This window comes from Microtus oregoni, unplaced genomic scaffold, assembly GCF_018167655.1.
Source record: "Microtus oregoni isolate MIOR12 unplaced genomic scaffold, Mior012 000019F_ref0000042, whole genome shotgun sequence".
In the NCBI taxonomy this organism is placed as follows: domain Eukaryota; kingdom Metazoa; phylum Chordata; class Mammalia; order Rodentia; family Cricetidae; genus Microtus; species Microtus oregoni.
The window spans coordinates 1,756,777-1,780,660 of record NW_024543078.1 but is presented as its reverse complement, the minus strand read 5'-3'; the positions used below and the strand labels follow the sequence as shown (position 1 = coordinate 1,780,660).

Genomic DNA, 23,884 nt, shown 5'->3' with positions numbered 1-23,884 from the left:
GCTATATTTATTTAGCATTATTTAAGGAGATTTTTTTCATAGTACCTATGACCAACTAGAATCTTGATCTAGATAAAATTTCCAAATATGGCTACTAGTGTCTATTGACACCTTTATCATTCATGCCACTACTGCATCAGGGACCACGTTCTACCAGGCAAGACAATATAGCAGCTTTCAGGGTTAACCACTCTGTGAGGTCAATAATTGCACTTCCTCTCCAGTAGCATGCCTACTAGCTTCCACCTTTGTGAATCTTGCCAGTGAGGATGAAATTTCCACATCAGTACCTACTTTAATTCTGCATGTTTATGACTCAAGTATGTGAATTCAAGAAACAAGGTCCTAATAGTAGAATCTGGAGCATATTTTAGAGTAATGATAATATACCATAATATATGGAGTATATGGGGGGGGGACACATCTCAAAACAATAACCCATTCATCGTATTATGATTTTATTTGTTCATGTGATATGTCTGTTTGAGATATGCTACATCATTACAGGGTAACTTAATTTACATTTTCTTTACATGTGTATGTACTGTGCAAAGTTCTAATGTATCAGGTTTCAACATGGGGTTTTCAAAACACATTTTTATATTGTTTGTCCTTCCTTAATTTTGCCTTCTAACATTTGTTTTCATTTCCCACTTAATTCCTTCCTATTACATTTCCCACATTCCCTGTTTAAAGAAAAACATTTTATTCCACCTTGCTTGAATGATTGCCTGTTCACCCATAATTTCTTTTTAATAATTTCCTAACCTTTATGAGTATCTCAAATGAAACATATCTAAAGTTGAAGAGCTTAAGACCTATTTTCCACATATTGGACAAACATGTGATATCTGTCTCTCTGGGTTTGTGTTACCTCACTTAGGTGGACATATAGGATATTTCCATTTCCTACACATTGTGAACAGAACAGCAATTAACCCAGATGAACAAGTATACTTGCTGTAAGGTATCACTTTCTATGATATATACCCTAAATAGGTACTGCTAAGTGATGGGATATATTTATTTATAACTTCTTGAGGAATCTCTGTTCTGATATGCATATGGTTATAGCAGTATGGATTCCCAAAAAGCAATGAATAACTGTTCCTCATTCACCACATCGTCATCCGGATTTGGCGTCATCTGTACTTGCTGTTCTTGTTTTTTCTTTGTCATTATGGTTTGGTGATATTAATTCTGAAATTAATTATAATTTGTATTTCTCTGATATCTATAGTAATTTGAACATATTTAAAATTTTCCCTTTTGATCAGAATTTCATCTTTTGAGAACTCTGTGTTTAGTTCATTGTTTCAATTTTTAATTGGGCTGTTTATTTTATTCATGCTTAGGGGTTTTGTTCTTTCTATATTTTTAATATGCTGGAGAGATGACTCAGTGGTTAAGAGCAATGCCTACTCTTCCAAAAGTTCTGATTTCAATTCCCAGCAACCATATGTTGGCTCACAACCATCCGTAATGAGATCTGCTGCCCTCTTGAGAAAGATACTTGGTCAGCTTAGGTTATGAAACCTGATAAATACAAATTCAACAGAACCTCCATATATGGGCTGCTGACATATGGTTCAGCATTGCCTGGGCATAAATTTCTATTTTTCAATTTTTACATTCTATATTCAACATTTGTCAGATGTAACAAGCATAAATGTGTTTTTCCATTCTTTAGGCCATGTCTTCTCAAAAATGATGGTGGTTTTTATTGCACATAAATTGATACCTGCTTCTATAGGATTGGACTAATGTGTTCTCCAGTCAGCAGTAAACAAACACTTTTGTGCAAATTTTCAGAATGATTTTTTTATTTCTTGAATAGCTACCATTTTAACTTATTTAAATATAGGATAGAATCTGAATAAAGCTGTAATCTGTGTTTATTTGACACTTAGTGAGGTTGAATACTTTTCATCATTTATCAGTCATTTCTATTTCATTTTTGATATATCATCGCTTCTTCCATTAACTCATTTCTGAATTTCCAAAATATATAAAGAACTCAAGAAACTAGACTTTAAAATGCTAATTAACCCAATTAAAAAATGGGGCACTGAACTGAACAGAGAATTCTCAACAGAAGTTCAAATGGCCAAAAGACACTTAAGGTCATGCTCAACCTCCTTAGTGATCAGGGAAATGCAAATCAAAACAACTTTGAGATACCATCTTATACTTGTCAGAATGGCTAAAATCAAAAACACCAATGATAGCCTTTGCTGGAGAGGCTGTGGCGGAAGGGGTACACTCATCCATTGCTGGTGGGAATGCAAACTTGTGCAACCACTTTGGAAATCAATGTGGCAGTTTCTTAGGAAATTCAGGATCAACCTACTCCAGGACCCAGCAATACCACTTTTGGGAATATACCCAAGAGATGCTCTATCATACTACAAAATTATTTGTTCAACTATGTTCATAGAAGCATTATTTGTAATAGCCAGAACCGGAAACAACCTAGATGCCCCTCAATGGAAGAATGGATAAAGAAAGTGTGGAATATGTACGCATAGAGTTTTACTCAGTGGTAAAAAACAAAGACAACTTGAATTTTGCATGCAAATGGATGGAAATAGAAAACACTATCCTGAGTGAGGTAACCCAGACTCAAAAAGATGAATATGGTATGTACTCACTCATATTTGGTTTCTAGCCATAAATAAAGGACATTGAGCCTATAATCCGTGACCCTAGAGAAGCTAAATAAGAAGGTGAGCCCAAAGAAAAACATATAGTTATCCTCCTGGATATTGGAAGTAGACAAGATCACCAGGCAAAAATTGGAAACTTGGGGTTGGGGGTGGAGTGGGTGTAAGGGGAGATGGGGAGGAAAAAGTGAGAAGGGGGGATGGGGAGAGCTTGGGGGAATGGGATGGTTGGGAGGGAGGAAGGGTGGATAAGGCAGCAGGGAAGTATATGTCATAATTAAGGGAGACGTTTTAGGGTTGGCAAGAGACTTGACTCTAGAGGTGTACCCAGGTGTCCATGGAGATGTCCCTAGCTAGATCCTTGGGCAGCTGAGGAGAGGGAGCCTGAAATGGCCCTATCCTATAGCCATACTGATGAATATCTTGCATATCACCATAGAACCTTTATCTGGCAATGGAAGAAGCTAGAGACAGAGACTCACAGTGCAACACTGGACTGAACTCCCTAGGTCCAAATGAGGAGCAGAAGGAGGGAGGAATGAATTTCAAATAAAATAAATTGGAAAGGCTCTATGATATTTCCTGTGTTAGAGCCAACTTGACACAAGAAAGAATCATATTTAGGGAATAGTACTCAGAATTGAATAAATGATCCTTTAGATTTTCTTGTAGATAAATATTTAGTGAATTTTCTTAGCTAATGGCTTTTAGTGGAAGGTTCATTACATTGGGAATGGTACAAGTCCTGGAAAGGTGGTTCTAAATTGTATAAGAAAGCAGGCTGAGCACAGTATAAGGCAAAATTCAGCATGCAGCAGCACTCCTCCATGACTTCTGCTTAGTCATGAGTTCCATCCCTAGCTTCCCTTCATGAAGAATTATAAATCTAATGCAAATAAACCATTTCTACCTTTAGTAACTTTTAGTCATGACTTTTTATATCCCAACACTAGAAAAGATCTAACTAAGACATAACCAAAGACTTTCAAAACAAACCTGTTACCACTCCTGAAATAATCCCAGTGGTTAACAAGTAGAGCTTTATGAAATTACAAACCTTGTGTGCATAAATGAAAGCAGTAAATTTAGTGAAGAAACTTATTAGAGAATGTGAGAAAACAATTTCTTGCTAGATATCTGACAGAGGTTAATATCTAGACTGTACAAAAGACTCAGAAGAAATAAACAAGAAATCAAACAATTCTTTCTACTTCACTACTTCAATCAAGAAATATGTTGTGTGTCTGCATGTGTATGTGTTAATTTTTTTCTTAACGTTACTGGTAATTCATGATCCAATACTCCTCAAATCAAGGAGTTTGCATATGTTGACCTAGCCCAGGTCTTATGCATGCAGTCACAGCTCCTCTGAATCATGTGTGCAGCATCACCGTCACATCTGGAAAATAGTTTCTGTTGCATCTTCTACCTTTTGTCCCTACAATGTGTTTGCTAACTCTTTGATGATGATATCTGAACAATTTAGGGGTTGTCTTACTGGTGTATACACAGATTCTTATTCACTGCTTACTTATCTTTTGTAGTTCTCTTTATTAACTGCCATATACTTAAAATGAGGCATCTCTGATGGAAGTTGAGAGCTACACTAATCTGTAAGTATAATGACAGCAATTTAGGCAGAACTTTATTACTATGCACATTTAGCTCATAATATTCCCTTCTTCCCTAAAACATAGGACCTAACCAGCTACATATTTTTGGTCAAGATAATGTCAAGAGACATAAATTCTAACTTATAGTGTGGACTTTAAATGAAAGCAGATAGTGGTTAGCTTCTTCCATACCTATTGATTACCAGTAAGCACATCCTCCCAGGTAAATCATTGTTTTAGCTCAACATATTTAAAGATAGTTTAGTGTTGTGTGACAGTATTCATAGGGAGATATGAGCAAATTGCGCACCCAAGAGAAGCACCCACAACAGACCATGCTAAATCTTTGTTATCGAAGCAGTGAGTTTTACTTGTGTTACTCACAGGAGTGATTATTTATAGCAGATATGACTTGTGGGGGTTTGAAAGAGAATGGCCTAACTAGTTTTATATTTCTGAATGCTTGGTTTGTTATTGGTGGAAATATTTGTGTTTGGGAGATTGCAAAATGGTAGAAGTGTATCATTAGTGTTTGAGTTTTCCAAAGACCTCAACATTCACTCTGTCTCTGACTCTCTCTTAATCTTTCTCACTCTTTATCTCCCTCCTGCTTGTGGATAATATGTGAGCTCTCAGGTATGTCTCCAACACTGTGCCAGCAGGTATACTTCCTTTCTTCTTATTGTCACACCATGATAAAAGAAGTGTTTCATTAGGGGTGGCCTTTGAGTATTCAGAAAACCACCACATCATCCTCTCTCATTTCCCTCTCTCCATCTCTGCTTCTGTTCTTCCTTCTATGTCTCTTTCTCCCAACCATCTCCCAGCTTATGCCTGTGAATCAAATGCCAGTGCTCAGCTTTCTCTAGGACATTGTGATTATCTGTATACTGCCCTGCTCCCCACCATAATAGTAATGGCCACTATTACTATCTGGAAACCTGAGTCCAAAATTAAATTCTTTCTTATATAAGTTGTTTTAAAAAGATGTTTTTTCACATCACTAGAAAAGTGAATAGACCACGAGTAAATGACCTCCAACATTATAAGCCCACCCAATCAGAGGTAACACATCACACAATTTGGAAACCAGGACCTCTTAGTACAACTTGTAAGCAGCCTTACAAGTTGCATAGTACTCCTTGTAGCTTCAGTTTGCTCAAGCTTATCTCTTCTTATTTTATGGAGCTTCCCTTGTTTTAAAGATTTTTTTCTCTAATCCTTCCTGCTTTGACACATTTGGTTTTGCTGTCTCTGATCAGTTTCAGAGACACTGAAGCCTTTCAGTATTTTATCCCTTGAGCTTAAGAAACTTTCCTGTGTGATAGGATGTTTTACTGCTTTTAGAACATCCCGTGTCTTAATGAGCTTCCCTCCATGTTGGAATTTCCATCTAGGAAGCAACTGCTATACAACAATAAGATTCTTAATGAATTTTCTCCCTAAAATTGTTCATAGAATACTACCCACATTCTTCATGGTAAGTTCCTGCCTGCTATCTCCATGTCCTTTGAGTCAGATATATTACGTCCACAACAACACTAGGATTTTACCATCAAGTTCTGTAAAATGACCAAAAATAATGGAAATCACTTGTAATCTTTGGAGTTGTCTATGGGACCCAACTGACCACCTCTTAATACAAATAAACAAGTATATTAAACTCGGGATTTTATTTGGTAGCCTGTGGTAAATCAAGGAGGATTGTTACTACATACAGATTTTTTGTATTGAAACTCTCCTTTTGCCTGCAAATTACAGTTACTGTTTTAAAGTATTTTCACAGAAATACAAACTCCAACAAAGTAGTGCAACAGCCATTTTACTATGTGTAAATTCTTCCCATCTTCTGGTGTCTTGTCAATTTCTTTCTTCAATGTACTACTCTTTCTCCATGGTTTGATTCACTATGAGACTTTTAAAAACTAACTGAAATAGTAGTGTTTCCCTTATTTTTTTCTTGGCATATTAGATGTTGATATAAGAAAACATTTTTCTAGGTTAATTTTGTGTCTAGATATATAACTGAAAGCTTTTATGACCTGTAGATTTCTGATGTGGTCTTTAGAGCATAGACCCACATCATACGTAAGTAAAGATCCTTTGACATTCTCCTTTCTAGCCCTCACTGTCCTTGTCTACTTCAGTGCCTTATTTTTATAGCTAAGACTTAAATCATTATGGAATGAAAATGTAAAGAGTGAATCACATTCCCTTTTTTCTGATATGGAAATACTTTGTGTCTCTTTTTGAGGTTAATGCTGTGTCTTGCCTTTATTATGTTAAGATATGCTTCCTATATAACTATATTATCCAGGAATTCTATCATGAAGAAATTTTGGATTTGTTTCATGACCATTATTCCAGTACCTAATTATATTATCACAGAGTTTCTTTCCTTGAATCTATTTTTGTGATGGATTACAAATAACAACTTATATATGCTGATGAATCCGTACCTTTAAAGGATGAATACAATATTATCATGTTGAATCATGTTTCTTTTATTTTTTAGTTAATTTATTTAATAAGTGTTTCACTGAGAATTACTGTACCTGTGCTCATTAGGGAGATTGACTTTTATATTTATGGTGGTGAGATTATTGGTTTTGGTCAAATAATTTATTATATACTGCATAATATATGATCTGATTTTTTTAATCCTTTGTCATTCTCAACTGTGCTAACAAGAATTTTGTACATCCATCCTTTTGTCATCTTATGTTCTGGCACAGTCCTCCTTAAAGTTCCATGATTTACTCTCAAAATATACGTAGTATCACTTACTTTGTGCTCCAGGACATTTTTCATATTCAGATTAATGGCATAACCCTCAATATGCATATCCACAGACATTCTTCCCTACTCAACTTTGAATTACAGAGAGTAGGAAACATAAGTTTTCCATTGTAATTAATATATGCCACACATTGTTTATATAAGCATATAAAATATATGAATTTCTTATTCTTCATCTGTTTGGTTTGTGTGTATTTTGTCTGAAAGTATGCCTGTGGAGTACTTGTGTGTGTTGCCCACAATGCCAGAATATGCTGTCGGATTCTCTGAAACTGTTGTTACACAGAGATGTGAACCATCGTTTGTACTCTGTGAGATAAACCCAGGTGTTCTATTAGTGCTCCAAAGCCATCTCTCCAGTTCCTGAATTTCTTAAGAAAAATGCACTTTCTCTTAATATCTGATCTATTTCAAGAACAGTTATGGGAACTCTCAGAGCAGTCCTGTACCAGATTAATAATTTCAATTTCAAGTTAATAGATACCAAAAAGTTGGCATAGAGATATATGTGTGTACATTCCACATTTAAATTTCTCTGGAAATAGTGAATATTATACTCCTTTCAAGACATTAAAAAGTATTAAGTAAATTATGGCTTGTAATCATGTAAAGCCAACAAATGTAGACTATCACAAGAGTATATGTAGCATATGACTATTAATTATGAATGCAACATCTCAAAATATACTATAGCAATTCTCTTTTGCATAATTTCTTCTTCAAATCATAAATTAAAAACAAAGGTGGGTAAACTCATATGTAATCCACACACTTGCCTGTATCATTGGAAATTTCATTATTTGGGCAGGGGCTGCAATCAAAACAGCAGATTGCCTTGCCCTCCTGAAGAGATTTCCTGAATCCAGGACCACAACTTTCACTGCATACAGAGATTGGAGTCTAAACAAAGGAAATCATAAATGTTAAAGACAGATAATAATTAAACTGATGACTTAATTTTATCAGAATATTGGAACATTGCTAAGTTGAAAGTTAAAAAACCATATCTAATTAACTAATGAAAGCAGAAATATATCATGAAATAGGATATATATGTAATGTTCATATAAATATGCATAAAACACACACATTTAGAATCATGTATATTCTTGGGGAAGAATTGTTAGTACTTTGCAACAAGTCTTATGAAGAAAGTTTTGAAGTAAAGAAATTAAGTTTGTAAACATGTCAGTGAAGTCATCTTTTAATGTATGAGGAGGTTTGAAGCTCACTAAGGGTGATTTTGTTTGGTTTTCAGTGATCTGTGTTCTGTAAAGCATAATGTGACATGCCACCTACCTCTCCATCTCCAGTGTTCCACTCTATCCTGTCTTCCAACAATGACAATTGCTGACCAGGTGGAGAAGATGGGGAAAATGTTCCTACTTTCACTTTATAACCAACACCTTGTGGAAAATTCCAGAAGTTCAGAATGTCATACTCTACATCCAGTTTTTCTGAAGGATTCAGGGTAACTGAATCTCCACTAGGATTTGTGAATTGCACATTCTTAATGATGCTGTTCAGCTAAGAAAGATGCATGATTTATTATAGGCATTCTCTTTGTTAAGGGAAAAGGCTGAATTGTGTCACACTCACATAGACATTAATGAGTTTTTCAACATGAATCATTACAGGTATATAACAAAAAATGAATGATTACAGTGAACAAAAGCACAATTATCCTAATCCTATGTGAGTAAAATATTCAGATACATCACTAGTTCATTATTCATTCTACAGGTTTTCAACAGTGATCACCAAATTTCATGATGGTTAATTTAAAGATGAAAATGATGCAATCTAAAATCACAGGGGGAATTAAGTTCCAGTAAAGAACTGACTAGATAAATTTGGTATCTGAGCACTTCTATAAGAGATATTGTAACTTGGGTTAACTTAGGCACAACTACACTCTCAGATTTTAAGCAGATCATTTCAAGAGCTTGGCCTGGACTGAATATATTGGAGGCAGTTGAGCCACAGTATTTGTGCAATTGCTTATTGTTCTGCATTCTTGACTGTTGATGTAGGTGTGGAAAACTGCTTCAATTCTGGCTGCCTTGAGATTTCTGGGATGATGGAGTATAAACAGGAATGGTGAGTCATGTAATCCCATTTTTATTAAGTTACTCTTGTCCACACAATTTATCATAGTAAAAGAAAATAAACTTAAGACAGTGTTTCTAGCAGATATAGTTTGTGAGATATTTTAAGATTACTTTGTTTAGTGCCTTTCTACACTATTTGAATTCTGAAATATCAGTCACCCCTTGGTCATATTTAAGGACTTCAGGGGAAGAGGTTACAAGTTTCTTGTAGAGAACATTAGGATAGGATACTATTGGCCTCTTTACCATAAATTTTTGTCCTTATTTCTTAATTATTTACTTCTATAAAAATGGCATCTTGATTAAGATATCCACCAAACTATACATTTTACTTTTTCTCAGTAAATCAGTTTACAAAGCTTCTCCTTGGAAAGAGAATGCAAGATACTTAATTAATTAGTTAATTAATTAAGGGCCACTTAATTGATTTCCTTTGGTGACATTGTGTGCCATCCAAATAAAAATGCCTTACCTTCCAGGGGGGATATTTCCTTCTTCCATTTTTCATTGCTTGCATATCTACTTGTTGCACAAGCATCTTATGGAGGGTGTGGGCCACAGCATACACAGCATTGTATATATGGTAGCTGCCATCACTCACGGCAGTGTCAAAGTGGTACCAAGGTAACCATTCCAAGGAACCTCTAGATGAGCAATTTTCTACTGGTTTACAGGAAGCATCAGAGAGTGCACAATTAAAATATTTCTCCCACAATCTTGCAAGAAAAATATCTTCTGGGTATTTGGAAGGGGTAACTGTCTTTACAAAATCTTTAAAAGTAGAAATCTCACCATGGTGTTGTGAAAAGATAAGAGTCCCATGGAATGAGTCAAGAATAAAATGTTGCATAGAAGTAGTGACTTCCCATTGTGAAGTGGTGACCCAGATTCTCCAGGGGAGAACATGTTCCCATCTTCTGAAGAAGACACCTAAAGATGAGTCAGTGTCACCATAAATGATAATTATTTTTGCTGAGTTTGTTCCAATCTGGCTACTGTAGACATCATTGTCATTCATGTCTAGCATATGGTTGACTGGGATCATTTCCATGAAGGCTACACAGACACTGTTTCTTTCCATTTCTCGTACTATTTCTGAGAGAAACTGAACATCTTTCTCTTCTGAGATGACCAGCCCCACCCAGTTCCATCTGAAATGGACCATCAATGATACTATGCCTAAGGCCAGAGATGAGTCCTTGGTGGCCATCTGATACACAGAAGGAAACTTCTCAGGGTCATTCAAATTTGGTTCAAATGGTCCAAAGGTCAGCTAAAGAAAAGAGAACAGGGAGTGACATGAAGTTAGGAGTTTCCAGAAATCATGGACTCAATGAGTATGAAACAGGAACTCAAAGTTTTAGAATGTCAGATTTGTATCTAAAGTCAATGCCAATATCTGGAGAACATTATAGAAATGAGGTTAATGTTCACTTTTGTCATAAAAAATGTGTGTATCTCATTTCCTTAATGTACATTTCACAAAGTCTATGTGGCTATACCCACAAATATCAAAGTGTAAAGCCTCAACAGTTACGTATTTTGAAAGTTTGGTTGGTTTGGTCTGTGTGCACATGTTTGTGTGTGTTTGTCCATGTGAGATTGTGTGCCCATGTTTGTATAGGTGCATATACATGTGTGTACATATAAAGTCCAGAAGAGCACATTGTAGGGTCTCTCTACAACACTTGAATTCATTACTGTTGTCTTGGCTAGAAGATAACAATTCTCAATGCCACATGGGTCATCCTGTCTCTTTAGCCTATCTAGTGGACATAGGTGGTCCTTGAACCCAAACTTCTGTTATCATGATTCCACAGAAAGCACCTAGAATACTGGGTCATCAACAAGAATAAGGCTATATATTTTGAATAATACACAAGTGAAGTCTTCTTTATGTTTTTTATAATCAAATTTTGACATTAAGGTATATTTTTTCATTTATTCCAATTCATATAATCTCACCAGTGGATATCTATAAAGTCCCAAAAATGTGACAAATAGGAAAGAAATGTCCCATTTTGTTGCTGTGATTGCAGCCATATATTTTTCCTCTCTTCTGCAGGTGTAGTTTGGGATGACTTTATCCTCCCCTGTTAGCCAAGAGAGGATATTAAAAGGTATCCATTGATCATGTGGCCAGGCATTGTAGATAACATATCCCAGAGATACATTAGGTAAAAGAAGGGAGTTCTTGTTGATCTCCTCAATGGCAAAAGTCAAAGCTATTGCATATTGGTAGTTGTTAGGTCTGATCCTGTGTAGGGGACATAAGGATTATTACAGAACAATATTGAAACATCATTGTCTGAAAATCAATACAGTAACTGTCATGCACTAAATCAAAGTTTACCCTGTTTCCATATTGAAATCATTTGTTGTTCAATGGTTTTGCAGCACTAGATTGTTTGGAGGTCAGTAGCATTGGTATAACCATGCTTATTAAAATAGATGAAAGACCTCAAAATAATATCAGCCACACTGAACCTTATAGAAGAGAAAGTGGGAATTACACTTGAACACATTGACACAATTGACCACTTCCTAAATATAACCCCAGCAGCACGGACACTGAGAGAAACAATTGATAAATGGCACCTCCTCAAACTAAAAAGCTTCTGTAAAGCAAAGGACATGGTCAACAAGAAAAATCAACAGCCTACAGAATGGGAAGAGATCTTCACTAACCCCATATTAGACAGAGGTCTGATATCCAAAATTTACAAAAAACTCAAGAAATTGATCATCAAAAGAACACATAATCCATTTTAAAAAATTGAAAACAGACCTAAACAGAGAACTCTTGAGAAATCTAAAATGGCTGAAAGACACTTAAGGAAATGTTCAACATCTTTAGTTATCAGAGAAATGCAAATCAAAACAGCACTGAGATTACATCTTACACCTGTAAGAATGGCCAAGATCAAAAACACTGATAACAACTCATATTGGAGAGGTTGTGGGGAAAAGGGAACACTTCTGCATTGCTGATGTGAATGCAAGCTGGTACAAGCCCTTTGGATGTCAGTATGGCTATTTCTCAGAATATTAGGAAACAACCTTCCTCAAGACCCAGTAATACCACTTTTGAGTATATTTCCAATCGTGTCACAAGGACATGTGCCTGCAATACATGGACACAGGAGACCACTTCCTAAATAAAATTCCAGTAGCACAGACACTGAGAGAAACAATTAATAAATGGGACATTCTGTAACTGAGAAGCTTCTGTAAAGGAAAAGACATTATCAAAAAGACAAAATGGCAACCTACAAAATTGGAAAAGATCTTCACCAACCCCACATCAGACAGAGGTCTGATCTCCAAAATATACAAAGAACTCAAGAAATTAGTCATCAAAAAACAAATAATCCAATAAAAATTGGATATATATCTAAACAGAGAACTCTAAACAGGACTCTCAAATAGCTGAAGGACACTTAAGGAAATGCCTTTAACATCCTTAGCCATCAGAGGAATGCAAATCAAAACAACTCTGAGATTACATCTTATACCTGTAAGAATGGCCAAGATCAAAAACATTGATGACAACTTATGCTGAAGATGATGTGTGGTAAAGGAAACACTCCTGCATTGCTGGTGGGAGTGCAAACTTGTATAGCCCATTTGGATGTTAGTGTGGCAATTTCTCAGGAAATTAGGAAACAACCTTCCTCAAGACCCAGCAATACCACTTTTGGTGTATACCCAAATGACACTCAATTGTACCAGAATGACATGTGCTCAACTATGTTCATAGCAGCATTGTTTGTCATAACCAAAACCTGGAAAGAACTTAAATGCCCCTCATTTGAAGAATGTGTAAAAAATATGTGGTACATTTAAACAATGGAGTACTACACAGCATAAAAAAATAATGGCATCCTGAAATTTGCAGGCAAATGGATGGATCTAGAAAACATCATATGGAGTGGAGTAATCCAAACCCAGAAAGACGGATGTCATGTGTCCCCACTCATAAGTGGCTTTTGACATAAAGCAAAGTAAAAAAAAGCCTACAATTCACAATCCCAGAGAATACAGACAAAAATGAGAATGCTAAGAGAAACATACATGGATCTAATCTTCATGGGAAATAGAAAAAGACAAGATCTTCTGAGTAAATTGGGAGCATGGGAACCATGGGAGAGGGTTAGGGTGGGGAAGAAGAAAGAAGGGGAGCAGAGAAATGTGTATAACTCAATTTAAAAAAAAGAATTGCCTTGGAGCACAGTTTAAGAAAGCAGCTGTAGTTATTCAGCTGGCAAGATAGGCATATAGTATCAACTGACATAAAATTATGAAGTAGCTTCAGATTAGACCAGATGTCCTCCTTATGGATTTTATGATAAACTTTTCGCAGAGAAATACAATCTTATTTATAAGAATATGTAGCCAGCTATCTGACTTGTTGAGTCAAGATAAGTAGTGAAAAATTATTTAATCATGGGGCCAGGGATAGTAATTAACTCTTTGAACCGATTCCTAACCTCAGTTTTATTGATTTATATTTAAGTTTCACCATGGGAAAAAGATTCCCTATTTGGCTAGAGCTACAAAAATTCAAATAATTTTATAGTTTCAAGAAAGAGTTACAGGTTCTCCTTTTCATGATCATGGTGAACATGAAGGACAGAAAAATATATTGTATGATTTAAAATGCCTTTTAATGTCCCTGTGCTTCAGATATTGCCTAGTAAACTCATCTATGCTTTTGTGTCTTCTCCCTGCCTTGTAGCTCAGAGCTGTAAAATGTCTCTCAGCCATGACTCTCAGCTTGTGGCTCAGCATTGCAGGCTCTCTGAAGACAGGTGCACTTAGTAAATGAACAGTATCCAGTCTGAGAAAGCTGCCTCTTATGACCACTAGCCACAAAAGATTTAAAAATGTTTATACAGTTAGAAGAATGGGAGATAGAACACAATTAACTCCCTTATTTCTTTTAGTTTACTAAGTAGTTTAGTTTTATCAGTGTACCTCTATAGATAAAATAACAGAGAGACTCCTCTTTTTGCAGCTGTAAGTTATAACCTACTAGTTAGGGAGCTGACTGAGAGAAAGTACTCTTTTCTTGATATGTAACAAGTCTTCTAAATTTATGACATGTCTATTTATTACAATCTATTTAAGAAATAGTATGTGATCTTTAGATGTAATGCCTGAAAGATTTTGTGGGTCTTCATTAGCTGTGAAGAAGAAAGAGAGAAGGGAAGAATTCAACATGAAAGAATAAAGAGCAAAATAAGGAAAATGTCTGTCCATTCTTTCTCCCTTATCACTCAGATAGAAATAATCTAGTTTCATGACATTCTGAAGTTTCCTCCATTTCTTTTTTTCCACCAATACCAATCTTGGGAATATACCCAAGAGAGGCCTTATCATACAACAAAAGTATATGCTCTACGATGTTCATAGCAGCATTGTTTGTAATAGCCAGAACCTGGAAACAACCTAGATGCCCTTCAATGGAAGAATGGATGAAGAAAGTATGGAATATATACATATTAGAGTACTACTCAGCAGTAAAAAACAAGGGCTTCTTGAATTTTGCATGCAAATGGATGGAAATAGAAAACACTATCCTGAGTGAGGTAAGCCAGACCCAAAAAGAGGAGCATGGGATGTACTCACTCATATTTGGTTTCTAGCCATAAACAAAAGACATTGAGCCTATAATTAGTGATCCTAGAGAAGCTAAATAAGGAGAATCCAAAGAAAAACATGCAGGCACCCTCCTGAATATTAACCTTCATCAGGCAATGAAAGGAGACAGAGGCAGAGACCCACATTGGAGCACCGGACATAAATCTCAAGGTCCAAATCAGGAGCAGAAGGAGAGAAAGGGGTGCACCCACACACTGAGACAATGGGGATGTTCTATCGGGAACCCACCAAGGACAGCTGGCCTGGGTCTGAAAAAGCATGGGATAAAACCGGACTCTCTGAACATAGTGGACAATGAGGAATACTGAGAACTCAAGAACAATGGCAATGCGTTTCTGATCCTACTGAAGTTTCCTCCAAAATCTTGCCTACTGTCCAGGAGTTTGATCTTCATGGACTGTGATAACATATATTTATAGAATATATATTTTCTAGATGCAAATGTATGCTTAAATGTACAAATACGAGCTGTTCAATATATTTCTTGTATGTATGTTTTTAGGTTAAGATAAACAATAAATATACTAACAAGGAGAAACCAAGTATGCCTCATCATTATACAAAGAAACTGATGTAAATGAGGAACACTGAGAGCAGGAAGAATTGTCTTCCCCAGGACAGAGCACATCAGTTGGTTATCCAATACTAGATGGTCACCCCTGTAAATGTTAATATATAAAAGCTAGTTCCAGGACAGGCTCCAAAGCCACAGAGAAACCCTGTTTCGAAAAACCAAAAAAAAAAAAAAAAAAGCCTGTAGGGTTTTTCTAAGTTGATAGTTCTACAGTGATCATATCTCTCTGGGAACACCCTCTACATGGACATTCTGTGTTCTGAATATCATCCATTGCATAGCTTAAGGCTTAGGTTCCACCAGTTTACATTGAGTGTGTTTAGATCCACTCTAGTGAACCATGCTATATTTCCATGTTTATCTATTATCTTTAGTTGTGAGGTTGTGTTTGGAAGAGTAAATCGATGGAAAATACGAAGAATGTTTTTTATCTTTTCCTTCATAGGAAAACTTATTGAATTCTTAATCTCATTCTTTCTTTATGCTGACATGTTGAGTATTTTCCTTTCTGTCTTTCTCAGATAATGTGAGATTTACCAAATGTATTGAGTTCTTTATAATCATGTGAAAAAATACTAATGGTTGAAATTGTTTTGAAACTTTACACTGATTATGAGCTCAGGATTTCATGGGACTTTATTCATTTGGCTATATTTTTCAGACAGTTCTTTACTCAAATTCATAAAATAATTGAAAATAATAAAGATTCTAGATTTTCTGAAAGAATTATGAAGTGCATCCAAAATGTGTGTAAAGTGTCTTATATTTGTGAAACAAGAAATGGAAGTCTTAGAACCCTACTATGTAACTACTGAGGCACTACAGTCTTATCATGGCCTTCCCATTAACTCTGTTCTTTCCAAATGTGTCTCTTGTTGCTGTAATACATGACAAAATTTACATTCATTATTTGAGAGAAATGATTGTATTAACTATATGAATTAATATTTCTGGAAACTTCTACCACAATTATGCATAAGGTTTTAGACTGTGGCTCACAAATTTTTAAATTATAAAATACCTTACAGGGGGATCAACCATCTGAAACATTTCTAAAGTCATATTGGGGCTACAGAAATGACTCAGCAGTTAAGGGCATTGGCTCCTCTTGCAGAGGACATGGGTGTAATTCCCAGCACCTTTATGGTATCTCATGAATGTAATTCTGCATCTGAGGATTCCAACAACTTTTATTCTGGATTCCATGAGCACTCTTTACTGGACAGGCATACATACAGGCAAATTCTCATACACAAAAAGTATTTAATAAAAAGAAAAGAAATAGTTTATATTATACAAAGTTAATCTTATTCAGGAGAGGAAAATGTGGAGTTAATGAATGAAAATTTTTAATATGGCTTCTGATGAAAATGCAACCTATTGAGTACAATAGCAAAAGAGATAACAAGAGAAATCTCAGAACATCAACTATGTCATCTTTCCAAAAAGCATATTATATTATGTGTAAACTATATATTAAGCTATCTATGTGTGAAAGTAAATTAGACTTTGGACTGAGTAGTGAAAGAAGAAAAGCAGAAGATCTGTGGGTAGGGTGAGAGGAAAGGGTATAAATGGGTATGGATGTTCTCATTGTTGTGGTGAGCACTATGACCAAAAGAAACTTGGGAAGGAAGGGTTTTTTTCAGCTTACAATTCTCAGGTCACACCCTATTTCAGAAAAAAAGCTGAGGCAGAAAATTAAAGAGAAGGCATGGGGGAATTCTTTTCACATGACTTGCTCCCTATGCAATGTTCAGCCTGTTTTTTACTGCAATTAGACCAGCAGACCAGCATCAACAGCACACATAGCATCCGGGGCCATCCCATGTCAATCATCATTCAAGGAAGTGCACCACAGTTTTCCTCACAGGCCAATCTAGAGATGATATTTTCTCAAATAAACTCCTTCTTTACAAATTACTCTAGCTTGTGTTGAGTAAACATCAAAATAACAAGCAAATATGATCAAAGCAATGGCATAGTTGACTGTAAATATCTTTAAGACGCAATATGGGGGATGAATGTATTACAAATAAAAGAAATGAAAGGCTGGATGGTATTATTGTTGAATGTGAAAATATTTGCTCCTGAGATTAGGCACTATTGGTAAATATGAAATATTCATAGGAATGCTCATGTAAGCAAGTCATAGGCCAAACATTATTTAGTTTGGGGTGAATTCACATGAGTATGTATTATATATTGATCAATGATGCCTTCTAACTCCTCCCAAATTCCTCTCCCAACTTCAAGACTTCCTGTTTATAAAACTAAGTCAATTTAATGCTGCCCATATGTGAGTAGACAGAGGACTATCCACTGGATCATGGCCAGCCTGCCGTGATTGACTCCAAAGCACAGTGAGCCTCACTCTTCCAGCATATCACAACCCTTTCCTTCCCCCAAAGCTTAAAAAACATCATGGAAGAGAGGGCAGAAAGTCAAACTAAAATGTTTAAGGAAATAAAAATAAAGAAGTTTAAGACAGTATTCATATAGGCTAGTACACAAAGTAAAGATTTTTAGCAATAAGTATTTTAAAGAAGCAGACTCAGCTATGGGAAGAGCAATAAGCATAGTCTCAAGTTCTTCAACATCACAAGTTCACAAAGGAAACATGTAGGGCTGTGAGCTTACTAATCTACTATTGAAAATCAAACTTATGCCCACAATAATGACTTCTCATTCATGTTAAAATACATAATTAATTGAAAAGTGAAAAATCATTCTTTGCTTCACAGATTTGTAGATATTCTGCAATTTATTGGTGCTGTTTCTCTTGGGTATGTGCTTGCATAGGATGTCATGGTGATTTAAAAAGGAGCCCAGGTTTTTAATTTATGGTTGGGATTTGAAAAATAAAAGGGAAAAGGCAAAGGTTTCTCCACTTCCTTGCTGGTTGTGCCCTAGATGTCCTGAAATTGCTCACTAGTTCTTACTTATTTCTTCTGCAATCTAGTACCAAAGCAGATCATCTAGCAGTGTAAAGCTATGCTTTGGGAGGAGAGTTCAAATACAGAAAACACCAAATCCTTAACCTCAGAGAAGTGTAAATGAGTAAACAGAAGTGTCTTATTTTCTACTGAGCAACTTCTAAATGACAGAGAACTTACCATGTTATCATGGGACAGCTTCTTTGCTCAATCACTGAGACTTTGGCTGATTAACTCTTTGGGAATCCAGTTGTATTTGAAACCCAATGTGTTAAGTCAAACACTAAGAACCATCTTCATTAAAGTGAAAAAAATGACTTTAGTATGTTCAGCATTTTACAAAACAATAAGCATCCAGATAAGTCATATTAGACTGACATGGATATGAGATCAATGCTCGAATATAGTTAAAAGATTTCCAGAAGTATAGGAAAAAGAAAATGTTGAAGGGAAGATTATCCTACGTGAGAGGAAACTTCTCAGAACTGAAGTCCTCAATGTGTATGATAGAATATAATTCTTGTACTATACGTGCTATATTAAAAGGAAAATGAAAGTAATGCAAATCTGAATCAGATCAAGCTGCTTTATTGTGAATGTGAGCTAGGAAAGGAGACTGAGAAGGCATGTTCTGGCATGGAGGAGATGATTTTGTATTCCCAGGACATGGCAGCAAATGTTTCCTATCTGGTTGGTCTAATGGAAATATGGGATATAGATATAGGAGAATACCAGGAGATTGTGATTTTACCAGTTCATGTGCACAGTAGTCAACAACAGAGTCTTTCTCTCATACACAGTGGAAAATGAAGGACAACACCCAAGATTCTCCTCTGAACTCCACACATACACATACACTCAGTTACCCCCACATACTCACATCCCCTCATTCACACACACACACACACACACACACACACACACACACACATACACACAATCAAAAAACTCATAGTCACACACAATCACATGTACATCTACACACAAGTTTTCAGGCACACATATGCATGCACATAACACACTCCAACTTGCATTCAGAAACATACCCTTCACATGCATGCTCACAACCACCCACACACTCACACATACAAAGATTTTTAAGGCTAACGGTAATTGAGAAGAAAACAGGAAGTGGTTTTAAGGACAAATAATAAATCAAGCTCTTTGGAAAGTGCATTAAGATGCACATTATTGAGAGGAAATTAAGGAAATTTATTTTGGAAACCAATATTTCACATTACTTGAGTGTTACCCAGGGATAAATCTAAATTTCTTTCTTTCTTTCTTTCTTTTTTTTGGTTTTTCGAGACAGGGTTTCTCTGTGACTTTGGAGCCTGTCCTGGAACTAGCTCTGTAGACCAGGCTGGTCTCGAACTCACAGAGATCCACCTGCCTCTGCCTCCCGAGTGCTGGGATTAAAGGCGTGTGCCACCATCGCCCGGCAAATTTAAATTTCTTTATGATTTCAGTCTGAAAAATATGAAGCAGAATGGAAAACAACAAATCCTGGACTTTGTGGGTGGCTTATATAATCCTGCATTTCTACAGGTTAATGTAAGGTAATTACAAAAGAACTTAATTGGTCGGCTAGCTTGGCATACACAACATTGAGCACAAAACCATTTCTGAAAGAAGATGGAAGTCAGAGAAATATATGAGGCTTTCCTCAAATGTGCTATTGCCTGTGTGTGTCCACACTGAAACACAATCACCTGCAAGAACTTATAAACACACATTAAAAGTCACTAAAGTGATAAAACATAACTCATTTAAGCTTATAAATAAAGAAATTGAAAAAGTTCACTGAATATACTCATCTTTGAGGCAAAATGAATATACGCATAACTAAGTGGTTTATAAAGAATCAGTAGGATGAAAATACAACTGTCTGTAAAGTTAAAGATTAGGATAGAAACATAGAGCATATAGATATATAATAAAACTTAATTAATATCTGCTAAACAAGAGGTTAATCTGGACTGGCATGGAAACAACACACTCTAAAGCTACTAAAGCCAAGAAGCTTAGAGGAGACACTATAATCACCACTTTAGAAACCTTTAAAGTCTTCAACTGCATGTGTTCTTTCCCTGTTCAATACATCACACTCAAAAGTATTTAAAACAAACAACAAACACAAAGTCATTTTACAACCCTTTAAAATCAATGTGTAAGCATGATTTAAAATAAAAGATGAAGAGATAGGACAGATAGCCACCATTCAAAAATATATTCTTAATGTAGTATTTACATATACAATTTTTCCAAGAAACAATAAAGTATTGACTCCATAATCTACAATAAGTTATGGGCTCACTTTGAATTGGAATAACGTTTGTAGACAAAAGATAAAGGCACAGTGCCCTACATGGTTTGTAAGTCTATTACTAAGGACATGTCAGGCAGTTAGAATAGGCATGATTTATAAATTTTGGAATTGTAGATTTGCCATAGAGCTTATTACTTAATATGATAAATTTTATTCAGTTTGATATCATCACACCTTCTGGTTAACACAGTGCATCCCTTTACATTCCCTGAAAATACAAAATTGTGATTGGTCCATGCAAAATATTAACGAAAATTCCAATAGCTTTATACCTGCATTTATTATATCTCAGCTTCAGAGTATGAAGATTTGCCATTTGCCTTCTTAACTGGTAAGCTGTGTTATTACCATATTCAACACATGCTAAAAATGACCAATCTATCTAGATACTAAAGGGAGTCAGGTAAGAAACTCATAAAATCAACATAAAGTAGTAGAAAGCTACTTCATCTCTCTAAGAAATGGTAATTAGCAGGAAGCCACAGGAGTCAGCAAAGATGGTATCACAGAGACTACAATGTATACATCTGCCTGGAAGAGTTACAGTTGTCAAAAGGGAGCCAAAAAAAGGGGAAAGGAAAAGAGAATGCAATAATGTTTCCCAACACTTAGGTCTGTCTCTCTTCCTCAATGTGCCCAGAAGTTATGGGTAACACCTGACACATCAGCATCTGACTGAGGTATAAACTGTGCTCCCATTGACATCTGCTCAGAGGAGCACAAAGTTCTGTACAAGTCTCTCTTAGCCTTTTACCAGATATTTCTTTGATTGCACTAGTGATACTTTTAGCCAACAATTGTATTTGCACCTGTATTACTCAGAAGCCAAAGGGACTGTAAAAATTTGAGCTGTCTGACTGTATTCCCTGGCCATGCAAGTGTAACAAGGTGCAAGGGCTCAACTTGCAGAAATACTGGTCTACAAAAGATTTGAAGTCACTAAACACAGTAGGTTGTCTCCCCAGGAATGTGTCATATATAGTATCACTCAGTCTGTATAGATATTAGGAAGTACACAAAGGAAGCACCCCTGGACCCTATTTTGTAGAAGGAACAATGTTTTATCACATTTTAATACTGAATTATACACATACCTTCAGCTATGTTTTAAGTTATACCATTAGGCTTCTGCACAAAAGCCGAAAGAGGGACAGATATACTAGATCTGGCTGCAGAGTGGTTTTGTGCTCAGTTTTCACCCATGAAAATAGAGTTCAATAGATGAAAATGAAAACCTCTTACCACCTTAAAAGAAGCACATTGCCAGAAAGGAAAAGATGAGATGGATTAAGGGTGCATTCTGGAGACTAGGGTTAGGAAGAGCAGGCTTGAAACACTTACTGTGGAGAAATGTATGTGCTGTCTGTCTCTTCAGAGTTTGGAGAGGTTTGATAGCCATAGAAGGGTAAGAAGGCACTGATCACCTGGTCTCCATCCTGATATACATTGTCTGTCACTGAGAACAAACACCTTGGTATACCAAAATTGCACTGGAGCATAAGAAGCTTCAGGGTCAAGAAGAAAGAAATCAAAGTCAGCATTGTCAATGTTTCTCTGATCACAAATGGAACCTGCAGTGGTGACAAATGCACACTCTCAGCAGGGAAATGTGTGATACTTCTTATGGTTTATAAGTGTTCCAGACAGAGGAGGCCTCTCAACTACTTATTCTCTCCACATCAAATTGCTACAGTCCCCTGGAGAAATCTTCAACAGTGTCTACCCTCAGGCTTTACATCTGAGGACTTCTGTCCAAGTGGCAAACACATGTCTGAGGATCATACTCTCATGACATTTATTATGTCATCCAAGTCTAAGAAAAGCAAAGCCACAGGGACAAACCCAAATGAGGAAGATTAGCTGTAAAATTGTATGCATAAGCTTATGACTCAAACACCATTTGATATGATGCAGTTAGATCAGGTCTGAAGATACAAAGTAGATGAATAGAAAAATGCCCCACTCTGGAAGGGTTCCTCTACACAAATAGAGCACAGTGCCTACAGTGTCCAAGAGAATGAAGGTCAGCTCATATTTAGAGGTTATAGTGGAAGCACTTATCATTTGGTATAATGCCTTTTAGTATCTTCAAATACCTCACAGGTACATATTCTCATTGACTGCTGCTAAGAATAAACACACACACACAAACACACATACACACACACATAGATACACACTCTCATACAATATAGTGTCATGATTCTTCTGAGCATAACTGACTACTTTTCTACTAAGCATGAAATTCATGTTACAGTAAAGATTATATGTCTGAGACTGTATACCCAGTCAAAGCATTGGCTAGGAATGGATTAAGTTCATAGTGATGGATTTCATTACAGAGATGGACTGATAGTTAATTTCATGTATATTTTTGTGTTAACTTGAAAAAGTTAATGACATCTGAGAAGAAAGAAACTCAATTAAGGAAATCTCTCCATAAGATTGCAATGACGCTGGTCATGTAAGGCAATTTATTAATTAATGATTGAATAGGCAGGTCTCAGCTCATTGTGGGTGGTGCCATACCTGATTCTGTATGTTACGGGAGGTCCTCCCACTCCTCCAGCCTATCGCCGCTGAGATACCAGCCCACTCTCAGCCCACAGGAGAGCCCTAGTCGCAGTGCTTGAGAAAGTGGAAATAAATCTGAAGTTCGCCTCCCGGAAGAACCCTCCCATCTGAATGGCAGGTCAGCAGGAAGCTCTGATTGGCTACTGAGGTCTGAGTGATTGGACCAGGTGAGCACAAGGAACTCAAGAGATGCTTTGATTGCTGTATAATTAGCTGCTGACTGCAGAGTGTTCTTAGCTCCTCAATACAGGGACCACAGGGCAGCTCACAGTGTGACCACTGTCTGAAATGAAAGAAAGAAAGAAAGAAAGAAAGAAAGAAAGAAAGAAAGAGCTGGGCAATGTTAGTGTACAACTTAAATCCCAGTACTTGGGAGGCAGAGGCAGTCAGATCTCTCTGTGAGTTCAAGGCCGGCCTGGTCTTCAAATTAAATCCAGGACAACAAGTGCTACAGAGAGAAACCCTGTCTTGAAATTTTTTTAAAAAAAATTCCAGAAACAGCCAGGCAGTGAATAGAGGTAGGTGTGTGTGTGTGTGCACGTATGTGTGCTGGCCTGCACATAGGGTGGCAAGCACATATTTGGGAGCACTCATCAATGTGACACTACACAAGAGGAGGCA

At 36.3% G+C, this 23,884-nt stretch overlaps 1 protein-coding gene across 1 annotated transcript in view; it reads right to left on the bottom strand.

Moving 5' to 3' along the window:
* Positions 1 to 22,230, bottom strand: part of LOC121459618 (vomeronasal type-2 receptor 116-like) — a 28,013-nt gene extending 5,783 nt beyond the window's left edge. Inside the window, exons 1-5 of the mRNA XM_041669506.1 lie at positions 22,031 to 22,230; positions 11,152 to 11,443; positions 9,659 to 10,459; positions 8,375 to 8,602; positions 7,846 to 7,975 (exon numbers count right to left, since the gene is read on the bottom strand). Of these exons, the coding sequence (XP_041525440.1) occupies positions 7,846 to 7,975; positions 8,375 to 8,602; positions 9,659 to 10,459; positions 11,152 to 11,443; positions 22,031 to 22,230 (1,651 nt within the window). The remainder of the gene's footprint in view (positions 1 to 7,845; positions 7,976 to 8,374; positions 8,603 to 9,658; positions 10,460 to 11,151; positions 11,444 to 22,030) is intronic.
* Between the last annotated feature and the right edge of the window lie 1,654 nt (positions 22,231 to 23,884).